Consider the following 18980-nt stretch of genomic DNA (forward strand, 5'->3'; position numbering starts at 1 on the left):
TCAATGCAGGCCCAGATGGCCTCAGTGATGAATGGTGCATATGGCCAGCTATAATTATTCTTGTACTAGGATAATGTGGCAAAAGTAGTTCATGCTCTGATATCTTCCTGACTGGACTATTGCAATGTTCTCTGCATGGGGCTTCCCTTGAAGGTATTCCGCAATACAGATCAATGAAGAGCTCCCAATATGTACTTCCCCTCTAGTGTGAAAACTGACTATTTCATCCTTCCGCTTCCATTAGAACTACCATATTTTCAAGCGTATAAGACGACCCCCAACTTTTGAGAAGATTTTCCTGGGTTAAAAAGTAGTCTTATACGCCAGAAAATACAGTAGTTTCTTATATAGAAGATGACCCATAGTCTTATTCAATTATTGTTAAGTTTACTCAGAAGCCTTAGATGTGGGAGCTTGTGAAAAGGTCATTCCCTGTTATTAGTTCTGGCAGAATATGCATTCCTACCCAGACACTGCCACAATTTAAAGTGCTATTCACATGTTACAACTACAAATCTAGTGCCTGAATTTGCTTTTCTTTCTTTTTCCCCTCCTCCCTCCCAATCCCCTTTCCTTCTGTGTCATGTTTTTTTAGATTGTAAGCTTGTGGGCAGGGACTGTCTTAAGAAATATTTTTGTAAGCCACCTTGAGAGCCTTTTTGGCTAAGGAGTGAGTTAAAAATAAATATAAATAAATGCTAAAATAAATAAATATAAATAAATGTAGAATATCCCCATCTTTAAGCAAGAGAAGGGGCTGTGTTTTTAGCACCACCCCAACAGATTTTTTTCCTCTGACATCCACGCATTGAGCAAAGTGGACTGCAAAGGAAGCCCAACATATGAGCAGATGCTTGCGTGTAGACCTTCCCCTCACTGCCCCTCCCCTACCAGGGGTTGCAGAGAATGAGGGGAGAGGAATCCCCATTATCTCCAATCTCAATGGAGATAACAGCAGGGATGCTACACTGCTACATGGCACTTCCCTCCACTGTAGGTGCTTTCCACAATTGGGTTAGCCCAGTCAGATGGAGAGCTCCTACAGATGTGAGCACCTGCTAATACATCGGGGTCCCTGTGGCAGACCACCATGCTCAACCCATGGATGTTGGGGGAAGAAGGTATGATGTTGGGTTTCCATCAGAACTGGAAGGTCCTACATGCAAGTAATGCATAAGCATGGCTTAAGAGCTTTTCTACACAAGACATTTATTGTGGGTTCATTCCCTATTCATGGTTGTTTACAGATTTTTTTAGAAGATATTGTGACCCTTCAGTTTCACTTCTGTGTCTAAACAGTACTTTCACTGAATTATTTTTTTTAGAGCAGGGGAAACGCAGCTTTTAATCTGAAAATGAAAGAAAGCACTATCTTCAGTTCTGTACTTGGGCTATTCTGCTACACCACAGTGTGACCTAGAGGCTATGTAAAGGATAAGCAGGAAAAGAAATGCTCCTTGTGTAGTGCTCGGATCTCAATTCTGTGACAAAACCAAAAGTAATACAGTGGATTAACAGCCTCGTGCAGAAAAGTTCTATGTTTAGTACGTTTGACTCAATTGGAGTGACAGCACGTTGTCGGAGCTGTTTCAGTAACAGGGATTCCTGCATTCCTCTTCTTCAGCTCACCCTCCACAACCCCCTCAGCTCCCTTATGAACACTTTTACAGCCATTTCAAAAGGGGTGTGAAAAATCACTGGGTTTGATCCAGACTTCCTCATACTTGGAGCAAACCCAAAGAAGCCAATGGAACTTAAGTTAGTCATGATTCAATTACATCTCATTGATTTCAGCGGCTCTACACGAAGCATGACTAAGTCTGGATCCAATGCACTGAAAATTTATAGTGTTTTTTAATGTTCCTGGGAGGAAGTAGGGGAGAACCCATTCCTTTCAGCTCAGCACTAATAAAAAAAACCTAAAATGTAAGAAAAAATGTGTTAACTAGGCCAAAATCAATACCCCAATATTTTTACTGAAAGTGGCATGCTCAGCTCCTCCAATGAATAAAAAATATTTTTAGTAGCACATGAAAATATACAACATATAGAGGAAAAGGTACAACAGCCAATTTAAATATATTATTTTCTCACTCAAACACTCCAAACTTAAAACAGAACTCTGCATTCTAGCATAGACATGGCTGTAACACCCTTGGTATTTTCCACGTCTTTCTCTTTCTTCTGTTCCTGGGCAGCAACATCCAGTAATAGAAAATGTGTGATGTGGTGTCATTCTTTTGTGAGTTTTACCATCCCCACAATGTGCACCCAATGAAGTGAAGCAGGAGTAAGGGAACCCATCATGCAAGGATACAAGGTCACAAAGTTTGTATCAGTTGACATTGGCAAGACAGAAAGAATAGGAGATGTAGGGAAGCCATCTTTGACAGCAGCCATGCATATTTGGTACCAACTGTAATGATCCCACAATGGTTGGCTCCCCGAATGGCTTTGGGGGATAGTTTCATAACAAAATATTGTTATCATTAACCTCACTGAAAATTCAATTGGTGTGAATATTGGTTCATTATTAAAGAGATAGATAGATAGACAGACAGACATCTGAGCCCTAACAAATTACACAGATATTAGTGTCACTGACTTCCAGCAGACCTGAACAACAAACGGTTTAGAATAGACTCACAGCCTTACTCAGCTATTTCTTTTCAAAAAGAAAAGAAAAACATTTTTGAAAACATATTTTGCCGTGTAAGCTGAACTGCAAGTAGTTCTCCAGCAAGCGTTCTACATGCAGGGAAAGCCCTGTGGTTGCTGTGAATCTGCACCACATTGGTTAGACGATGCAATTGGAGGTTCACAGGCACCGTGGAGCTTCCCTGCAATGTTGCGTTTAGAAAAAGTAACTCCACGGCCAATCCGGGGCCAACCGGGGGGTGGACACTGGTGGAAGGTGAGCAGCGATTGGTCGCCTTCCACCAGGAAGATGGTTGGGACGGCTCCAGGACTGGGATGGTTGCCCAGAAACCCCGCACTCCCTACTCAGCATTGGGATCATCCGGCACAACCTCGGGAGAAGGAAAGCAGAGTTGAGGAGGGAGGCAGCGCCAACCCGGCGCTGTGAAGACAGCCCCCAGGATCCAAGTCTAGATCTGATCACTTCCTCAGGAGTATGTGCGGAAAGCTTTCAGAAGACGGATAAACATATTCACTATAAAACCTTTAAGAGATTTAAACACACGCACGTATTCACAGAGCCTTCCCTTTAAACTGCTGACAAAAAATCACATGAAACGCTGTCCTTATCCACCTCCAGCAACACATTGCTCTTTGGCCTTCATTGCCTATATTGCATTGGTAGGTTACAATGGCCTAGTAGTGACGGAAGAAGCCACAACTGACCAAATTCCCTTGGCAAAGTCCAGACTAGTCCAAGCAACCTGTTCCTTTAGCCACCCTGTCTCTTCACCAGCATCCCTTGCACTCACCTCCGCCCCGCCTCCCGCCAACATAGAGCTCTTTAGATACTTCAGAGATCCCTCTCTGAAGGTCTCCTGCCTCTTCTGACCATTTCCTCAAACCTTCCCTCTGTCTCCTTTTTCTAAGCCTATTCCATTTTTTGCAACCGTCCTTCGGCGTCTGTGTCACCAACTTCCTTATCCCGTTGTTTTCCTTACATCTTGGAGCTCTTCCCTAGGTCCTTACAATTTCCAGCATGGGGTTGTAATTCCAACCAACTTTCCCTTCCCTCACAGAAGTTAGAGTAGTCAGTCCTATTATTCTTTTAGCTGGCTTCCTTGGGTACAATGTAGACAGGCAGGCGTTAAATTTTCAGCTAAGATCCATAAGCAGGATTTTCGATTCCATGTGGATTTCCTATTTGGGTATAACATTTTCCATACTTATTCAGCCACAGAAGACATTTCCAAAAGCATCCCCGCAGAGGAAAGCATTTGTGCTCAAATCAGCCCATCGCCTCATAGCTTTTTGTCGAGCAATTCTGTCCTTTTGTCCGTCGGCACGTTCCAAATTATATATTCTTCAGTAGCGTTAATGCAAAATGTAAAGGATCTTCCGTCTGTTCAAACTCTGTTGACAGCAGAGAGAAAAGAGGGAACAGAATGCGATCCAGCTGGGACCACCACAACAGATAATATTGATACAGTGAAGATGAGACAGACAAGGCTGAAAGGAGCAGTGGGACCAAGCTCAAAACATAACAAATAGAGTGCAAGAGAGCCAGGAGTTTGCATTGAAGGAGCAAAGAGTAAAACAGTGCTGACGTTTCAAGACACCACAGCACAGCGGGAGCAATGTATTACAGAAAGGGGGGGGATGTTGGAAACTCTGTCCCATTTTTTGTGGTTTTGGAATGTATTGTGGGGTCCGGAGAAGACAGGTGCTTCTGTTAATTCTGGGCTTCCCAGTACCACCATCGGCAAGAATGAATTTATTCATTTCCTGAAGCCTTATAGTATCAGCAGTTTAATTTTTCTCAAACATTTCACCGTGCCAGCAGTTGTTTTCTTTGTCCCTATCCTGGTGATGACCATTTTAGGAGTCAACCAATGGCCTGGACTCTTGAGTACAATGCACCCGGGGCAGAGCAAAGGAATAATCAGTGATGACTAGGAGCCAAAGGAACCTGTGCATGTGGCAGGGAAAGCATTTCCACACAAACATAGGGAGTTTGCCAATTTTCTCTTTTGGCAATAACTTCATTGCCGAAGGTAATGCTGTTCTGGAAGGTATCCTAAGAAGGAACACAGAAAGGTGCCATTGGTCCATCTAGGTTGCCATCATCTACACAAGCATTTCCCAATGTGGCACCCTCCAGATGTGTTGGATGACAAGATCCATCATCCCCAGCTAGCATGCCTACTGACTGGAAATGGAAGCTGTAGTCCAACACAGCTGGAGGGCACCAGATTGGGCATGGCTGGTCTACGCTGACTCTCCAGTGTTTCAGTCAGGTATCTTTCCCAGCCCTACCTGGAGAGGTCATTGAGCCTGGGATCATTCACATGAAAAGCATGTGCTCATTATGGACCTTTTCAGGAGGCACAAAGGAACGATACATCCAACAGTGGAGGCTGATGGGTCTGTTTTGGTGGGGTTGTGAATCCATTCTGGATTTTAATCAGAACCCTCCAGAACTCTAAATGAGCTACCCAAGGTGCTGAACTTATTTTTGGGACAGGGCTCAGCACATTGAGTAACTCCTTTAGAGTTCTGGCTGATTCTGACTGAAACCCAGAATGCATTCACAGCCCCACTAAATTTGGAGCCATCAGCTTCCACTGACATGCATCACAGTTCCTGGAATATAAGAGATGGCATATCATGTATTTAAGAAGGAGTTGGGGAGAGAAAGGAACCTATGAAGACATATCCTCTTCAGGGTCTTACCAGTGCAAAGCTGGAATAAGTTGCATTAGGATAGCTACTAGGGGTGTGCGCTCTGCAACAAAAATCTGGGGGGTCCGATGGTGCTCCAACAGAGCTCCGAACTTTTGATGTGGTTAGGGGACATTTTTAAAACTGTCGGACACCCACAATGCAGAGCAAAGGTCGTTCAGAGCCCCATCCCATTTTAGGCTAACCACTTCATTATAGACTATGGCAATTAACCAAAATGCTTACAGCTCTGTGTGGTGTGAGAGCCAGTGTGGATAAGGTGTTGGAGATCCGGGTTCTAAGTCCCCACTTGGCCACTGAAACCCACTGGGTGACTTTGGGCCAGTCACAGACTCTCAGCCCAACCTATCTCACAGGGTGGTTGTTGTGAGGATAACATGGAGAGGAGGAGGAGGGTTATGTAGGTGGGATATAAATGTAATAAATAAATAAATATAAAGAGATGAAACATGGCACCATGATAGCTCTTAAGGTGATATAGGCATGCCAAATTTGAAACAGAACCCCTTATTCCTTGATTTTTGTAGGAATTTTTAAAAGTTTGACAGCTCAGCTGTCAAAATTTGACAATCAGCTGTTCCATTAGCCTATAGCAATCAACAAGATGCTTATATCTCCACCATTTTTAAAGATAAAGAGATTAAACTTGGCAGCATGATAGCTCTTAAGTAGGGCTTTAAGCATGCCATGTTTGAAGCAGATCCCTTGATTTTTTAGGGTTTTAAAAAATCCCTCCACATACACCTGATTCTGCATTAATTCTCCCCTGCGCATTTATGGAGGGAGTTATATCCTTTACTTCACTGATGCACAGCAGATCCTCATCAACTGTTTATTAAAAAAACTCCTTCCCACATTACCTATGATATTTGGACCCTTTTATGATGGCCAAGGATTCTTCCACTGAATCCACCAATGACAGTTTTGATGCAAAATCTGGATGCCAAAAGTTTGATTTGTATTAAATGTGATTACACATGTACATCATTTGTATACCTAAGAAAATCCTGTGGAAGTTTGATTTTGAAATCTGAAATTTGATTCAAAATACAGAGTTTTACAATTCTTTAAAAACATTTTAAAATAAAGTCTGCATTTGAACTTGAAAATAAGTTTTCCCCCTTTTTATGTTCATATGTCATGAAACAAGAAACGTCACAACAGAAACGTCATAACCTGGATATGCTTTTACTCTTCCTCCTACCTAGAGCAAGGACATCTCTGATATCTTAAAAACTACAACAATATCCCTAATAAAGCCAATCAATAGTGCAAAAAATAGGCCTGTGCCAAATTTCTTTTTGTTATAATTTGCAGGTTGGATGCAGTGAAATATTTGGGAAAGCATCTTAGAACACTTCCTTTCGATAGTTCACTTTCTTTTGATGCTGTTCTTCATCATTGTTTTCTTACCTACTGCTATTTTAGGGCAATTTTCCTCTTCCCTCTATTTAATTTTTATTTACTTTAAGTATTTTATACTGCCCTATAATTATAATCCCCTTTAGTTTCTGCACAAGAGCTAATTCAGCCAATCAGGGATCATATGGAGCATCATCAGACGAGTGTTTTATCGCATGCTCCTTGCTCCCCACTTATTCCTTCTGATGACGACATCCGCCTCCCATGTGTCTCCCGCTCCTTCTTGCCTTCTTTCCGTCACAAAATAGACCCCTTTAAATCCTTTTTTTAAAAACGGAATGTGCCGCCATTTCCTGCTGTGTGCAGGGAAAGCGTCGCAATAAAAATGGCCACTGAATGGGCCACGTGGTCATTGTTTACCTCCTCTTTCTTCATCTGTGTCATCGGACAGAAGTGGAGAGGAAAGCAAGGGTAAGGAAACACCATTTCCCCCCGTCTGACAATGCTTTCCAAATAACCAACCCCTTTCAAAGCAATCAGGCCCCCTCCCCAAAACAAAATTACTGAGTGCTTTTTGGTGCCACCAGAAAGCAGTAGTGAAAAAAGAGGGGGAAAGCACCACGAAAAGGCTATAGGAAAAAGAGGGGACTAGCTCTGGTGCTATGAAATCTCAAAAAGGTTTCTTTATTTTTCTTATACGAAATATAAAAAATGTTCTGAAAACTTTAAACCAAACTTGTACAACGCTTAATTTATTTAACTTAAAATTAAATAAAAGGAAACAACACTCATAGTCTAATACAATATATGGACCTTTACACTAACTTGTTTATAATGTAATATGACTTTATATATATTTTTCTTGAATGTCTTATAGCTCCTGATGAAGGATCCACAAGATCCGAAACGTTGAGCATTGTACAAGTTTGGTTTAAAGTTTTTAGAACACTTTTTATATTTCGTATAAGAAAAATAAAGAAACCTTTTTGAGATTTCATAGCACCAGAGCTAGTCCCCTCTTTTTCCTATAGCCATCAGAAAGCATCCACACAAAAGTGTTTTCAGCTTAGCCTTTGTCAAAAAACCAATAAAGAAATGCTTTCAGGAATATTCTCACTATCCCAATGCATAATCAAAAGGGTGTCCTTACTTCAGGGAAGCCAAGACTCATGGCACAGACTCCAGCTGCATCAAGACAAATAAATTCCTCGAGGTGAAGTGTGAATATATTTATCATGGACCAAGCCAAATCCAAAATGAGAAAGGCCTATTCCAAAGGGATTACACAATGCAATAAGCGGACTTGGCAATCGGCTGCTGGTGTCTGAGGCATGAGCTGGAACTATCAGAAAATATGTTTTCCCAGATGGATGATGCCGTCCAGCTGAAAAGCTGCTCCTCTGCCCTAAAATCAAAAGGACATCGGTTTGCCAAATAGTGGTGACCTTCCCCCCACCACCACTACCTCTCCATCTCATCCATCAGCATGTCCCAACTGGGGGAGGGGGGAATGCTCCCCTCCGAGAAATGGCAACTTTGGGTTTCATACCCGAACTTACCACTGGTATAATTTCCTTGTGGAAAAGGGAAGCAGGGTGGGTGTGGGTGGGGGATAGGGTTAACTTCAAATGCTACTTGTGAAGCTTTTCCAGCTTCAGATTTTATGCTGCCATCATACCTTGCATTATTTAGGAGCCTTCTGTGGGATAGAGAGGCTTCTAACAACGCTTCCACCAGGCTTCGATTTGTATTTGAAAGGGGAGGTTGCTGGCACTGACAGCATCGTAGTCTACTGCATTTTATTTACACATTTGAAGTATTTATGTCCCACCTCTCCCTACATAAAGGGTGCTTGCAATAATTAAAATACAGCTGGGGGGGGCAACTTCTTACACAGAGAGAGAGAGAGAGAGAAAGAGAGAGAGAGAGAGAGACTTAATGAGTCACTGCCCCAAATACTTTACAAATTAATTGGCTTTTGGCTTTTTTCACAGTGGAGAGGAAGCTGGCGGAGATGCCCTGTCTATGAAACATCATCATATTCATTTGAGGATTAGACAAATCGATGTCAGATAGATCTATCAATGGCCATTAGCGACAATAGGTAAATCGGAGCCCTGGGTTTGGATACAAGGGAGAACTGCTGCCTTCATTTTCCGCTTGTAGGCTTCACAGAGACATCTGGCAGACCCCTTTTGGAAGCAGAACAATGGCTCTTTGGTCTGATCCAGTAAGACTCTTAAGTGATCTTAACAAGCTAGGGGGCAGGATATAATGCAGCCTTGCCCTAGCCAGGACTCCACTTTCCAGCATTTCTGACCATTAACCATGTTGACTGGGGATGATGGGAGTTGAAATCCAAAACATCTGGAGGGCACCAGATTTACAAAGGCTGCAATAATATGTATTATTTTAATCATATCTGACATATTATAAGACATATAAGCTTGGGGAACCATGTTTGGCAGCTATAGTTCTCATATAATGATTTTTTTATGCCACGACAGATGTCTTTCATTCAAAATGAACTGATGAATAAAACAGGAATCCATATACAACCAAACTGTACTGAGTTGATACATTCCTGGTAAAGCATCAATACTATTCTGCCTCCTCTATTAGGTTCTCCAAGGAGTGCTTGTTGTACTGAATTCTGGCAGCGCTGACTACAGCGGACCATTTTCTGATCTCATTCCATTAGCACAACTTTCTTAGGGTGCTTCCAGATGTGGCTTTGAGTGTCCAATTGCCCTCATTCATGGAATTTTATGGTGGGACCAGACGTTATCATCTTCCATTTGAAAACCCCCACTGCTTCTCCCATCATTTTTCTTATCAGACAAAATCCATTAAGACAGAACGGAATGGAACAACAGCCCAATCTCTTTTGATTGGTAGCATTAGTTGCCCTCCATCTGGAAGTGCCCTTACGTCTCTTCCTGGCTCCGGCAATAGGCAATTCCGAAGAAGAGTGGGGAGGTATATCGGCCCCGTTATTTTTCCCCACTCTCCAATTAAGAAAGCAAAGCGACCAAACTGGTCCACAAACAAATCTTCAGTTAGAAATTCTACAAGAAGAAAGCTATAAAGAAAATCCTATGGAGTCTTTTATTTGTGATGTTTATGGGGAAACCTTTTTCTGTGTGTGAGCCAAAAACCTCTTCTTTTAACAGAATTGCCATTCTTGTAGGAAAAGAAAAAATTAGAGAACGGAAGGCGGGGAGAGAAGTGTACTGTCAGAAATGTTCTTCCTGCAGATTGCTGTTGCATTTAGTGTTCTTGACTGTTCTCCTACAAAACAGGGATGGTGAGAGCCACTTCGAAATTTGCAGCAACACCAGAACACCAGAAGAAGAAGAACAAGAGCAGTTTCCAAGTGAACATCTGCCCACTTCATGTCTGTTCCTTTTGCCTTCTCTTGTTCAGACTTTGTCACAGACAGCAGCCCAGGGAACTTGCCATTCCACTTCGCTCGGCTAGTTATAGGAATCCTTTTAATCCTCCAGAATGATAGGAGAGAAACAATGAAGTGTGTTCAGGAGTACCCTGCTCCGATGAAGAGCTTGTGCTTGATTTCAGAAGCCCTGTCTTAAGATGCCTGAACAAGAAATGGAGTGGATAAGATTCTACTGCAAGAACAGCTACTCTAGATATTTTGACCAATAAAGGGTTGCCCAATCAAAAATAAGAGACTTTTTTCTTTTCTTTATGACAATGAAACTTTATCTTGTACTGATGAACAAAGACTGGTTTGCTTGTTCTTGGCTCACCTCCCCAGTTTCTCACTTTACAGCCATCAGCTGGGCATACAGATGAGGCCTGTTTAAAGCTTTTCAGTATAAATGATAACACTGAAATGGGCAAATCGGTTGCCTCTTCAGTGTGTAGTGAAACCTCAAGCAGCTAGAGACTGGGGTTCCATGTTTCGTGGCGCTGGCTGAGTCCCCACCACCTGCAACCCCATGATTATCTCTGATCTAAGATAGCAGTGGGGATTCCCTCCAGGATGGATTCTTCCAGGGAGCAGAGCCTGGAGGTGAAGCCCCACACCCTGGAGGAACCTCATCAGGCTCTCTGGGCCAGGCTAAAGAACTTGGCAAGAGGGAGTAGGTCCACAAACTGGAGCTTCTGCACTTGTGTTCTAGTTCTTCATAATTTTTATCATTTTTTGTGGTATCTAGAGCTGCCTGAAAAGGTGCCAGGGTCCACAGCTGGACAAATAAAAGTACTCATCAAGAATATTTAGATGCAGCTCATAAATGTGCACATGCATCCCTTCCCAAAATGGTGCTTCTGGTGGCCCCTCTCCCAGGCACTTTCGGCCATGGATAGCAATCAGTACTGTTGCCTGCCATTCTTTATAGGAGAAACCAAGCAAAGATACAGGTCCTGCTTTATGTTAGCACCCCATGTTTAACTTGTTATCTATTATATACAAATGGTTCTCCCATGAATAGCTGCTTTCGTGATTTTTTTCTTCTGCTTGCTGCTGTTCATCAGTCATTTCTTGTGTAATGTTACTGTGTGCTTGGGCAAACACTAAACGAAGTTTTGGCATTAACAGAATGAGCCTAGCTTCCCATGAACTCTCTTCCCCTCTGATGCAGTCACAAGGAGGAGAGTCAAAGCCTGCACTTCAATTCTAGATTCACTACAGTTTAGCACAAGGGTAGGCAACTGGTGTCCTCTGGAAGTTTTGGACTGCAGCTCCTACTGGAGGTATCATATAGCCATCAAGACTAGGATGCTCCAGGAATTTATCCAAAGATGTTTTGCAGAGTCAATTACAAAAAAAAAGTATGCAAGGTTGTCTTCTGTATATTTATCCCTTTACTGGCAAATGGTACATAAGATCAAAACTTATAAATTCTGCAAAACAAGCATCAGAAGGCAAGCTTCTCCACACCGCTAAAGCAGACCCCAAACCACTTGGGAGCTAGAGACAATCTCTTTCTTTTTCCCTCCCTTCACATGTAGCTGCTACAACAAAGTTATATGAATAAAATTCTGTTTATTTTGCAATTCAACCTTTAAAAGAAAACACCCTCAAACATTTCTATTCCTAACTGGATTTATCTAAATTTTTATAGTCAATTGTGAATTCAAACCAAGCGCATTAGTCATTGAAGCTTTAATCTAAGCAGAGTCAATAAAGACTTTCAACTATGCATACAACCAAGAAAAATACAAACAACTTGGAAAGTATAGCAGATAATCAAAAGAATTTAGTTTGTTCTTAAAGCTTTTGAACCAAATCCTCAGAGAGCACAAGAACCTGTAATTCCCATCAACTTCAGATGCAATATAAGTGGAAGCTGAACAGGCAAGAGAGTGAAATCCCCCATCACAAACACAAAACTTACTTGCTTAGAAAAAACAGTTGTGTTGGCAGCCTTTTAAAAACATTGCTAACTAAGCAACTTTGACATCAGATTTAAACATATGATTGCTGATCTCTGTTATAGCACTTTGATTTGGGGGCATGCCATTATGCCATCAATGATCCTCTGAATCTAGGCAAAGATCTTTGAAAGTGACCTTGATTGATCCATAACAGTTGAAAAGTAACTGATTTGCACTAACTGATATGGACGTATCTGATCATTCTCCAAATTCCACAATCACTTGAATACTTCTCTGTGTAGTTTTGTTTTGTTTTGTTTTTACAAATCATACAATTGTTCTTTCAGCATTTGAGAAAATTGCTGCAAAAAGAGCAGGGCAAAACAGACAATCCAAAGTATCAAATGTCACAGTACTCTCCTCTGATGCCCTTTCATAAATTACACCAGTTATTGGTTGAATAGTTGTGATTAAAAAGGCCAAGGATTCATAGAACTAGCATTCCACCTGTGTGTCTCTAATTACTATTGAAACAAGGTAATGATTAGAGAGAGAGCTGTTTACCATTGTGTGTACTTTTTTTTTAAAGCACAACTTTTGGTGCTGAAAAAACCTTCCCCAGCCTAGTGCCCTCCAGATGTTTTGGACATCAACTTCCATCAGCTCTGGACAGCACGTCGAGTGCTCAGGAACTCTGGGGATTGTACTCCAAAACATCTGCAGGGCACCAGGCTGGGGAAAGGTGACTTTGGCAAAAAAAGAAAAAGAAAAAAGTAAGGCAGTAGACCCACCAAGAATATCCCTACACACACACACACACACGTATGTTTGTAGAAGGCAAAACCAGAAGCCTTCTCTGTGACATGTTGGTGTTGCAGGTGCAGGGAATTTTTGTATGTTGGAGAGCATTCAAGCAACAGATTTCCACATGCATTCCATGGTGGCACAGTCCTCCACACCCCTGGCCCCAAATCAAGACTGCTGCTGATCTAATAATAGGACAGTCACTTATACATTGACAAGAAAGATGGTGGGGGAAGAGAGACAAAAGAGGATGTAGATTTGCATAACCCTTGCATATCAGGAGATGCAAATTCAGTAAAAGAATTGACTACATTTTAAATAAACAATTCAAAACATCTCATCACAGTGGAAGACTAACCAGGCAGGATGTGTTCCTGTCACTCTGTTGTCCAGGTGCTAAGTGCTGATGGGCCACTTTGAAGCAAATGCCTTCCCTTTTTATGATTCTTCATTTTTAAACTGGACCTCAACTGGACAGCCCTTCAAACAAAGGACTCTCCTCTGTAAAGCAGGGTACAAGGTGACTCTAGGTGGTAATAGCGCACATCCTGCAATTCTGTACTAGGGTCTCAATCCATCCCTAAATGTCTTACAGGGTCTTGGGAACATCCTCAAATCATTTAAAATTGAGACAAGGAGACTCCCTGTAACAATGTTTGAGAAAGCCTGGTAAAGCATTAAAGCAAATTTAATTACAAAGTTTCTGAGATGGATGGAAAAATACACACAACTTTCTGTCGGCCTCCTAATCTGGAAGTTCACACAATAAAGCACTGAAAAAAATCAATCAAAAATAATAATAATGGGACCTAACAAGTAATAACCATCTTAGGCCCTTTTTACACCTAAGGATTATCACAGGAAAATGGAGGGATCACCCCTGCCTGCTCCCGGGATCCCCTGTGTGTTATTTGCATGCACAGAAATGATCTCAGGATGATCCCTGGAAAAAAGGCAGGTGTAGAAACAGCCTTAAGAGGGAGAAAAGAAGAGAAACAGGCAGTATCAGATACCTAGAGACGTTAAAATAGAAGCTAAAACAAGCCGGGAACATAATTTAAACAATTTTTCTAGCTTGTCTCTCCTTTCAATAGCATTTTTCACAATAAAGTTAACCCAAGAACATAATTTGGCATCTTAACATAAAACAAAACTACAGCTGAATTTAGACATCATGTTGTCAGTCTTCCAAGTCTGAATAGGATTCCTCTAGGGACCAAGGCTGAGATGGGATTCCTTCAGGGGTGGGACTTAGAGGAATCCCTGGATAGCAAAGCCTGCTGAAGTAGGCTTACGTGCTGGATATGGCTGGATAGCAAAGCCTGGAAGGGTGGAATAGGCTCCCAGGTGGGTTGGGGGGGGTCTGCATCCCTGCTTCAAGCCATGGCCAAGATATTGGGAATGAATGGCAGGCATAAGTGTTCCCTCCTTTCCTCTTGCATTTGGCTTAATAGAACACTACCTTAGTTTCATCAAACCACAGTTTGCTGTGCCATCTGAACTGACAAACAGTGGCTTTATCGAGTCCTCCAAATCATGATTACAGACTACAGTTTGGAGGTTCAGGAATGTGAACACCTGAATGCAGCCTAAAAGTATCCTTGACTTGTGTACAATTAAGGATTTCAGCCTTCACCACGACATAGCATTTTCCAAAGGGAGGAGAAACAAACATGGGACTTACTGAATAGTTTTTATCCACGTTCCTTTTCCAGTGTTTTTTCTCATGTTTCTTTGCTGCCGTTGAATTCAAAGACGCATGAGTTTGTTTGCAAGGGTTTAGAGCTAGGATATTCTGCGGAAAAAGAGAAAAAGGTTTACTTTATTAAAAAGTGCAAAGTTCAGAAAGAAACAATCAAATATTCTTACTCGCAAAATTACTACATCACACCACCCTGACTTTATTTAAAAAAAAAAAAAAAGAAGAAATGTAACATTGCAATCCTATGCACAACTACTGGAAAATAAGTCCCATGAAGTTCAACGGGACTTACTTCCCAGTAAGTGTGTATAAGATTACAGTCTAAAACTGACTTAAATCAATATTAACATTTTTTTTTTAAAAAAAAGTTAAAGTTGCCTCATCTTTCCTCTGATAGGTTCTATGAAATTGGATTCTGACTATTAAAGTTGGAGGTACGAATGAAAGAGACACCGGCATGCCCCTCTAGTTGAGGTAAGTCACAGAAAATTGTTCTACCATTCTAAGCCTCAAAATTCTACTGCTTATAAAAATAATGATCCGAAACTTGCCATTCATAATCTACTTGATGAGGTCTACAATTGTGCAAAGTCTCAAACCAATCGGCTACAAATTGCCACAGATACAGCAAGTGAAAAGGTGCTGAAAATTGACACATTGTAGTTTTTACTCTAAGGTGCAGCTTGACATAACATGTATTTCTTTCAAATTCTGCTGAAAATTACTGGTGTACTTTATTCAGCCATGTGAGGGAAGTGTGCATTTCATTGGTTTGGTAAGTTCTGAGAAGGGGCTTTTCAGAAAGCAGCAGCAGCCAGGGAGATTGTGAGGCACAGGAGAACAGGACTTCTGTGGGGAAAGAAACAGCACACGCGTACATACATACTGTACCTCAACCACCTCATTGCAGTAAGGGAAGCCTTCAAGCACTACACACTAAGAAGTGTCTCCAACACTTTCATCCCATCTCTAAAATTTTCTTTTCACCACTTCCCACCAATGAATGGCCAGAAATAAATAGCTCAAAACATTGGCAGAACACTCATCATTAATGGTCAGAGGGCATGCCTGTGAAGGCATCAGTCCTAGCTTCCATCTTCCTGAACAGCATGTAGATGACACTGAGAACTGACACCCCAACCTGCCGTGAAGTTCTGATGTTAAAGAAGGCACTGTGGTTGCCTCCACATCTGAGGCTGCCCTCAGGCCATTGCCATTCATGACTACATGTTGCTATTTATATATTTAATGTGGTTACTCACAGGCTGTTCTTCAACAGGTTCCTGCTCTTTCGGTGACAAGCTACAGCTGTTGAAACTTCCTCTTCTACATAACAACAACCCTGTCCTCTTTTGCATCTGTCCACCAACCAGTTCTGCAGCCAAAGCTCTCAGAGAAGCTTCCAATAATAAAAACATTAAAACAAAAGTTCTGTTCAGCTGTTAAGCTTGAACAGGGAACACGAGTGAGTGAGTAGGGCCATGGGGCTGCACATGCTGCCCCTGCCCTGCCCCATCTGTTCCAACCTTATCCCGTTGGGGGTCAAGGTCCAAAGAGGAATTCCATTTGCTCAAACTCAAGTAGAACTCTCTGCCTGACTGGAGACCCTCATAAACCAAGGTCCTCAAATGCAGGCCGAATTCTACTCACATTCAAGTGAACACAAACAGAACTCCTTTTCAGACTTTGCCATTAAATGCAGTATAGTTGGAACTGAGGGGTGGGTGGGTTGGGATATAGAAGGCAAGGCCAGAGTGCTATGTACCATGTGGAGGTGTAACAACGTTACAGGGCTACAGTAAAACAATAAAAACAAGATGTAACAAAGCAGAGGGGAAGAAATCCCAGGAAAAAATATCATAAACAAACAAAACCCTACAAATTCTAGCCAAATTAATAGAAAAAAAGTTTTTACTTGGCACCAAAAAAAACGGTAGCACCAGACAAGTCTCTCTGAGGACACAATTCAACAAATGGGATGCCACAATTGAAAAGGCCCTGCCTCTATTCCCCACATGCTTCTCTTCAGGTGCTAGCAAGGCCTCAGATGCTGATCTCAATACCTGGGTAAGCCGATTTATATGTGAGAGAATACAGTCCATCATGTACACTGATTACAAGTCACTTAAGGCTTGGTAAGTCCAAATCACCACTTTGAATTTTGCTCAGAAATGGACTGGAGACTACTGTAGCCATTTCAAAAACATAGAGGTTGGTTCCTTATTTCCAGTCCAGTTAGTAATCATGCTGCCATAAGGCAAGCCTGCAGACAACACATAAAGCCTTACACGGCTTGGGACCACAATACCTGAGGGAACGGCTCTCCTGACATGAACCTACCCATTCACTGTGCTCAACATCTAAAGTCCTCCTCCGAGTGCCTACTCTGAGGGAAGCTCGGAGGATGGCAACAAGGGAGAGGGCCTTTTCAGTGGTGGCCCCCCAATTATGGCATGATCTCCCCGATGAGGCTCGCCTGGCACCAACATTGTTATCTTTTCGGTGCCAGGTCAAGACCTTTCTCTTCTCCCAGGCATTTAACAGCATTTAACAACATATGCTAAGTTTGTTTTTTAATGGACCCCAGAACTGTTGTTGTTTAAAATGGATACTGTTGTTTTATACTGTTGTTTCAATATATTTTTGATGGTTTTAAATTTTGTATACTTTTTAATGTTCACTGTTTTTAACCTTTGTAAACTGCCCAGAGAGCTTCGGCTATGGGGCGGTATATAAATGTAATAAATAAATAAATAAATATAAATAAATAAATGCCAGTATTTGAAATCCAAAGTTACCAGTCTTGACTATGGATATCTGTGGCTAGGCTGGCCTTCTCCAATGTGGTGTCCACCAGATGTGTTGGATTCATCTTCAGCTAGGAGATAGGTTGTGCCACTACAATGCCTAGTTTGGCCCTAAGCCACAGAGTATAATCTCCTATATGAGCTGGAATTTCAATTATAAAGCAGAATAGCCCAGGCCGAGGCAGAAATTCCATATATCTCAGATGTGTGGCCAGCTGCTAAAATACACAGTAGGCATCTAGAGGCTGATCTTACAGGCTATGTTTATAGATGTTAAATTGCATAGACTCTATGTTTCATAAACATTTAACATAGTATTGCGAAATGTACTATGAACTAGAAGTCTCTCTGCAGCCTTTGAACTGAATAATATATTTCTAATATCTTACCACAACAGATGTACTCCTTTGGGTATGACACCATTTGGTTAAAAATATATATGGAAGAAACCTGTTTACTCTTCTTGGAATTTTGCGTCAGGAAAGCCAGTTCCAAGTATAACAGTTGCTGAAATCTAATAGGGCTTCACAGCGCAGCATACACTAGAAATAATGTTGCAATGGTATTTAGCACAGAATACCAGCTACCACACATACTTGCCAGCTATTCAGAGCACAAGAAAGAGTGAATCGTGAAAAGCCCTTTATCATGAAAATAAGTCTTCAAAATATGTTGCCTGAATTAGAATGCATTGCTGTCATATTATAGCTGTCGTATTTAACTAGCAAAACACCTGCCCTAATGATGGTGATGTATATCGTAAGGAGGCCAGGGGAGTACAATGCATATCTACACCCACCCCCGCGCCCACTGCATCCCATTTTGGAATTCCTGCCAGGAGGACTAGCTTACCCAACATCAGGGTCAAAGGACGGATTTTGCTGTTACCACAACATGTTCCCCAAGGGAAGTTTTATTATACTTCATAGCACCATAGTCTCTTCTCTCGTACCACCTAGTGGTGCTTTTACTCCTTTTTCCACATCTCCAAGGGTAGCACATTGCTCCCCCTCCACACAGAGAGAAAGAGAGGAGTGAATGGCAAGCATGCATTATAAAATAAAATTTTTCTAATGAACACATTTTTCAAATGCTTATGCAACTGCAGGCCTGGGAATATGCCAGCTTTGACCGGAAAATGTGGTCAAGTTCCTTTTTGGAGTTGCAAATGAGGAAAGTTCTGATGCTTACTGCCGCCTATCTGCATAATAGCGGTGGACAAATCTATCAATTACAGCTTTGCTGTTTTTTATGTTTCTAATCTTACATTCATTCCTTTTTCCACCTCAGTTTGATGATGATGATGATGATATACACACACTAATATACATATTACTGTACTTGGTTTTGCCTGACCTATGATTTTTGCAAGTGATTTCCCTGAATATTGTTTTTTGTATGAAATTTTCAGTAATATGTTAGTATTATGTATTGCTGAGACATAATCATTCCTGAGTATCCTCTCTAGCACTGTGGTGCACATTTGGGTCCCTGATATTCCAGGGAGCTGCAAGTAAAACAAGGCTGATGACAGCTAGAGTGCAAAATGGTGGAAGACCTGCTGCAAAATTGACTGAATAAGT

At 41.6% G+C, this 18980-nt stretch overlaps 1 protein-coding gene across 3 annotated transcripts in view; it reads right to left on the reverse strand.

Annotated features, from left to right (window-relative positions):
• Positions 1-18980, reverse strand: part of DPYD (dihydropyrimidine dehydrogenase) — a 608504-nt gene that overhangs the window by 556178 nt on the left and 33346 nt on the right. For 2 of the 3 annotated variants that reach the window (XM_063136158.1, XM_063136141.1), the window contains exon 2: positions 14573-14683. The exons of the other annotated variant lie outside the window; for it this stretch is intronic. In XM_063136158.1, coding sequence (XP_062992228.1) covers positions 14573-14683 — 111 coding nt within the window. The remainder of the gene's footprint in view (positions 1-14572; positions 14684-18980) is intronic. 3 annotated transcript variants of the gene reach the window in all.

The sequence above is a fragment of the Elgaria multicarinata genome, chromosome 1 (assembly GCF_023053635.1).
Source record: "Elgaria multicarinata webbii isolate HBS135686 ecotype San Diego chromosome 1, rElgMul1.1.pri, whole genome shotgun sequence".
Lineage (NCBI taxonomy): Eukaryota > Metazoa > Chordata > Lepidosauria > Squamata > Anguidae > Elgaria > Elgaria multicarinata.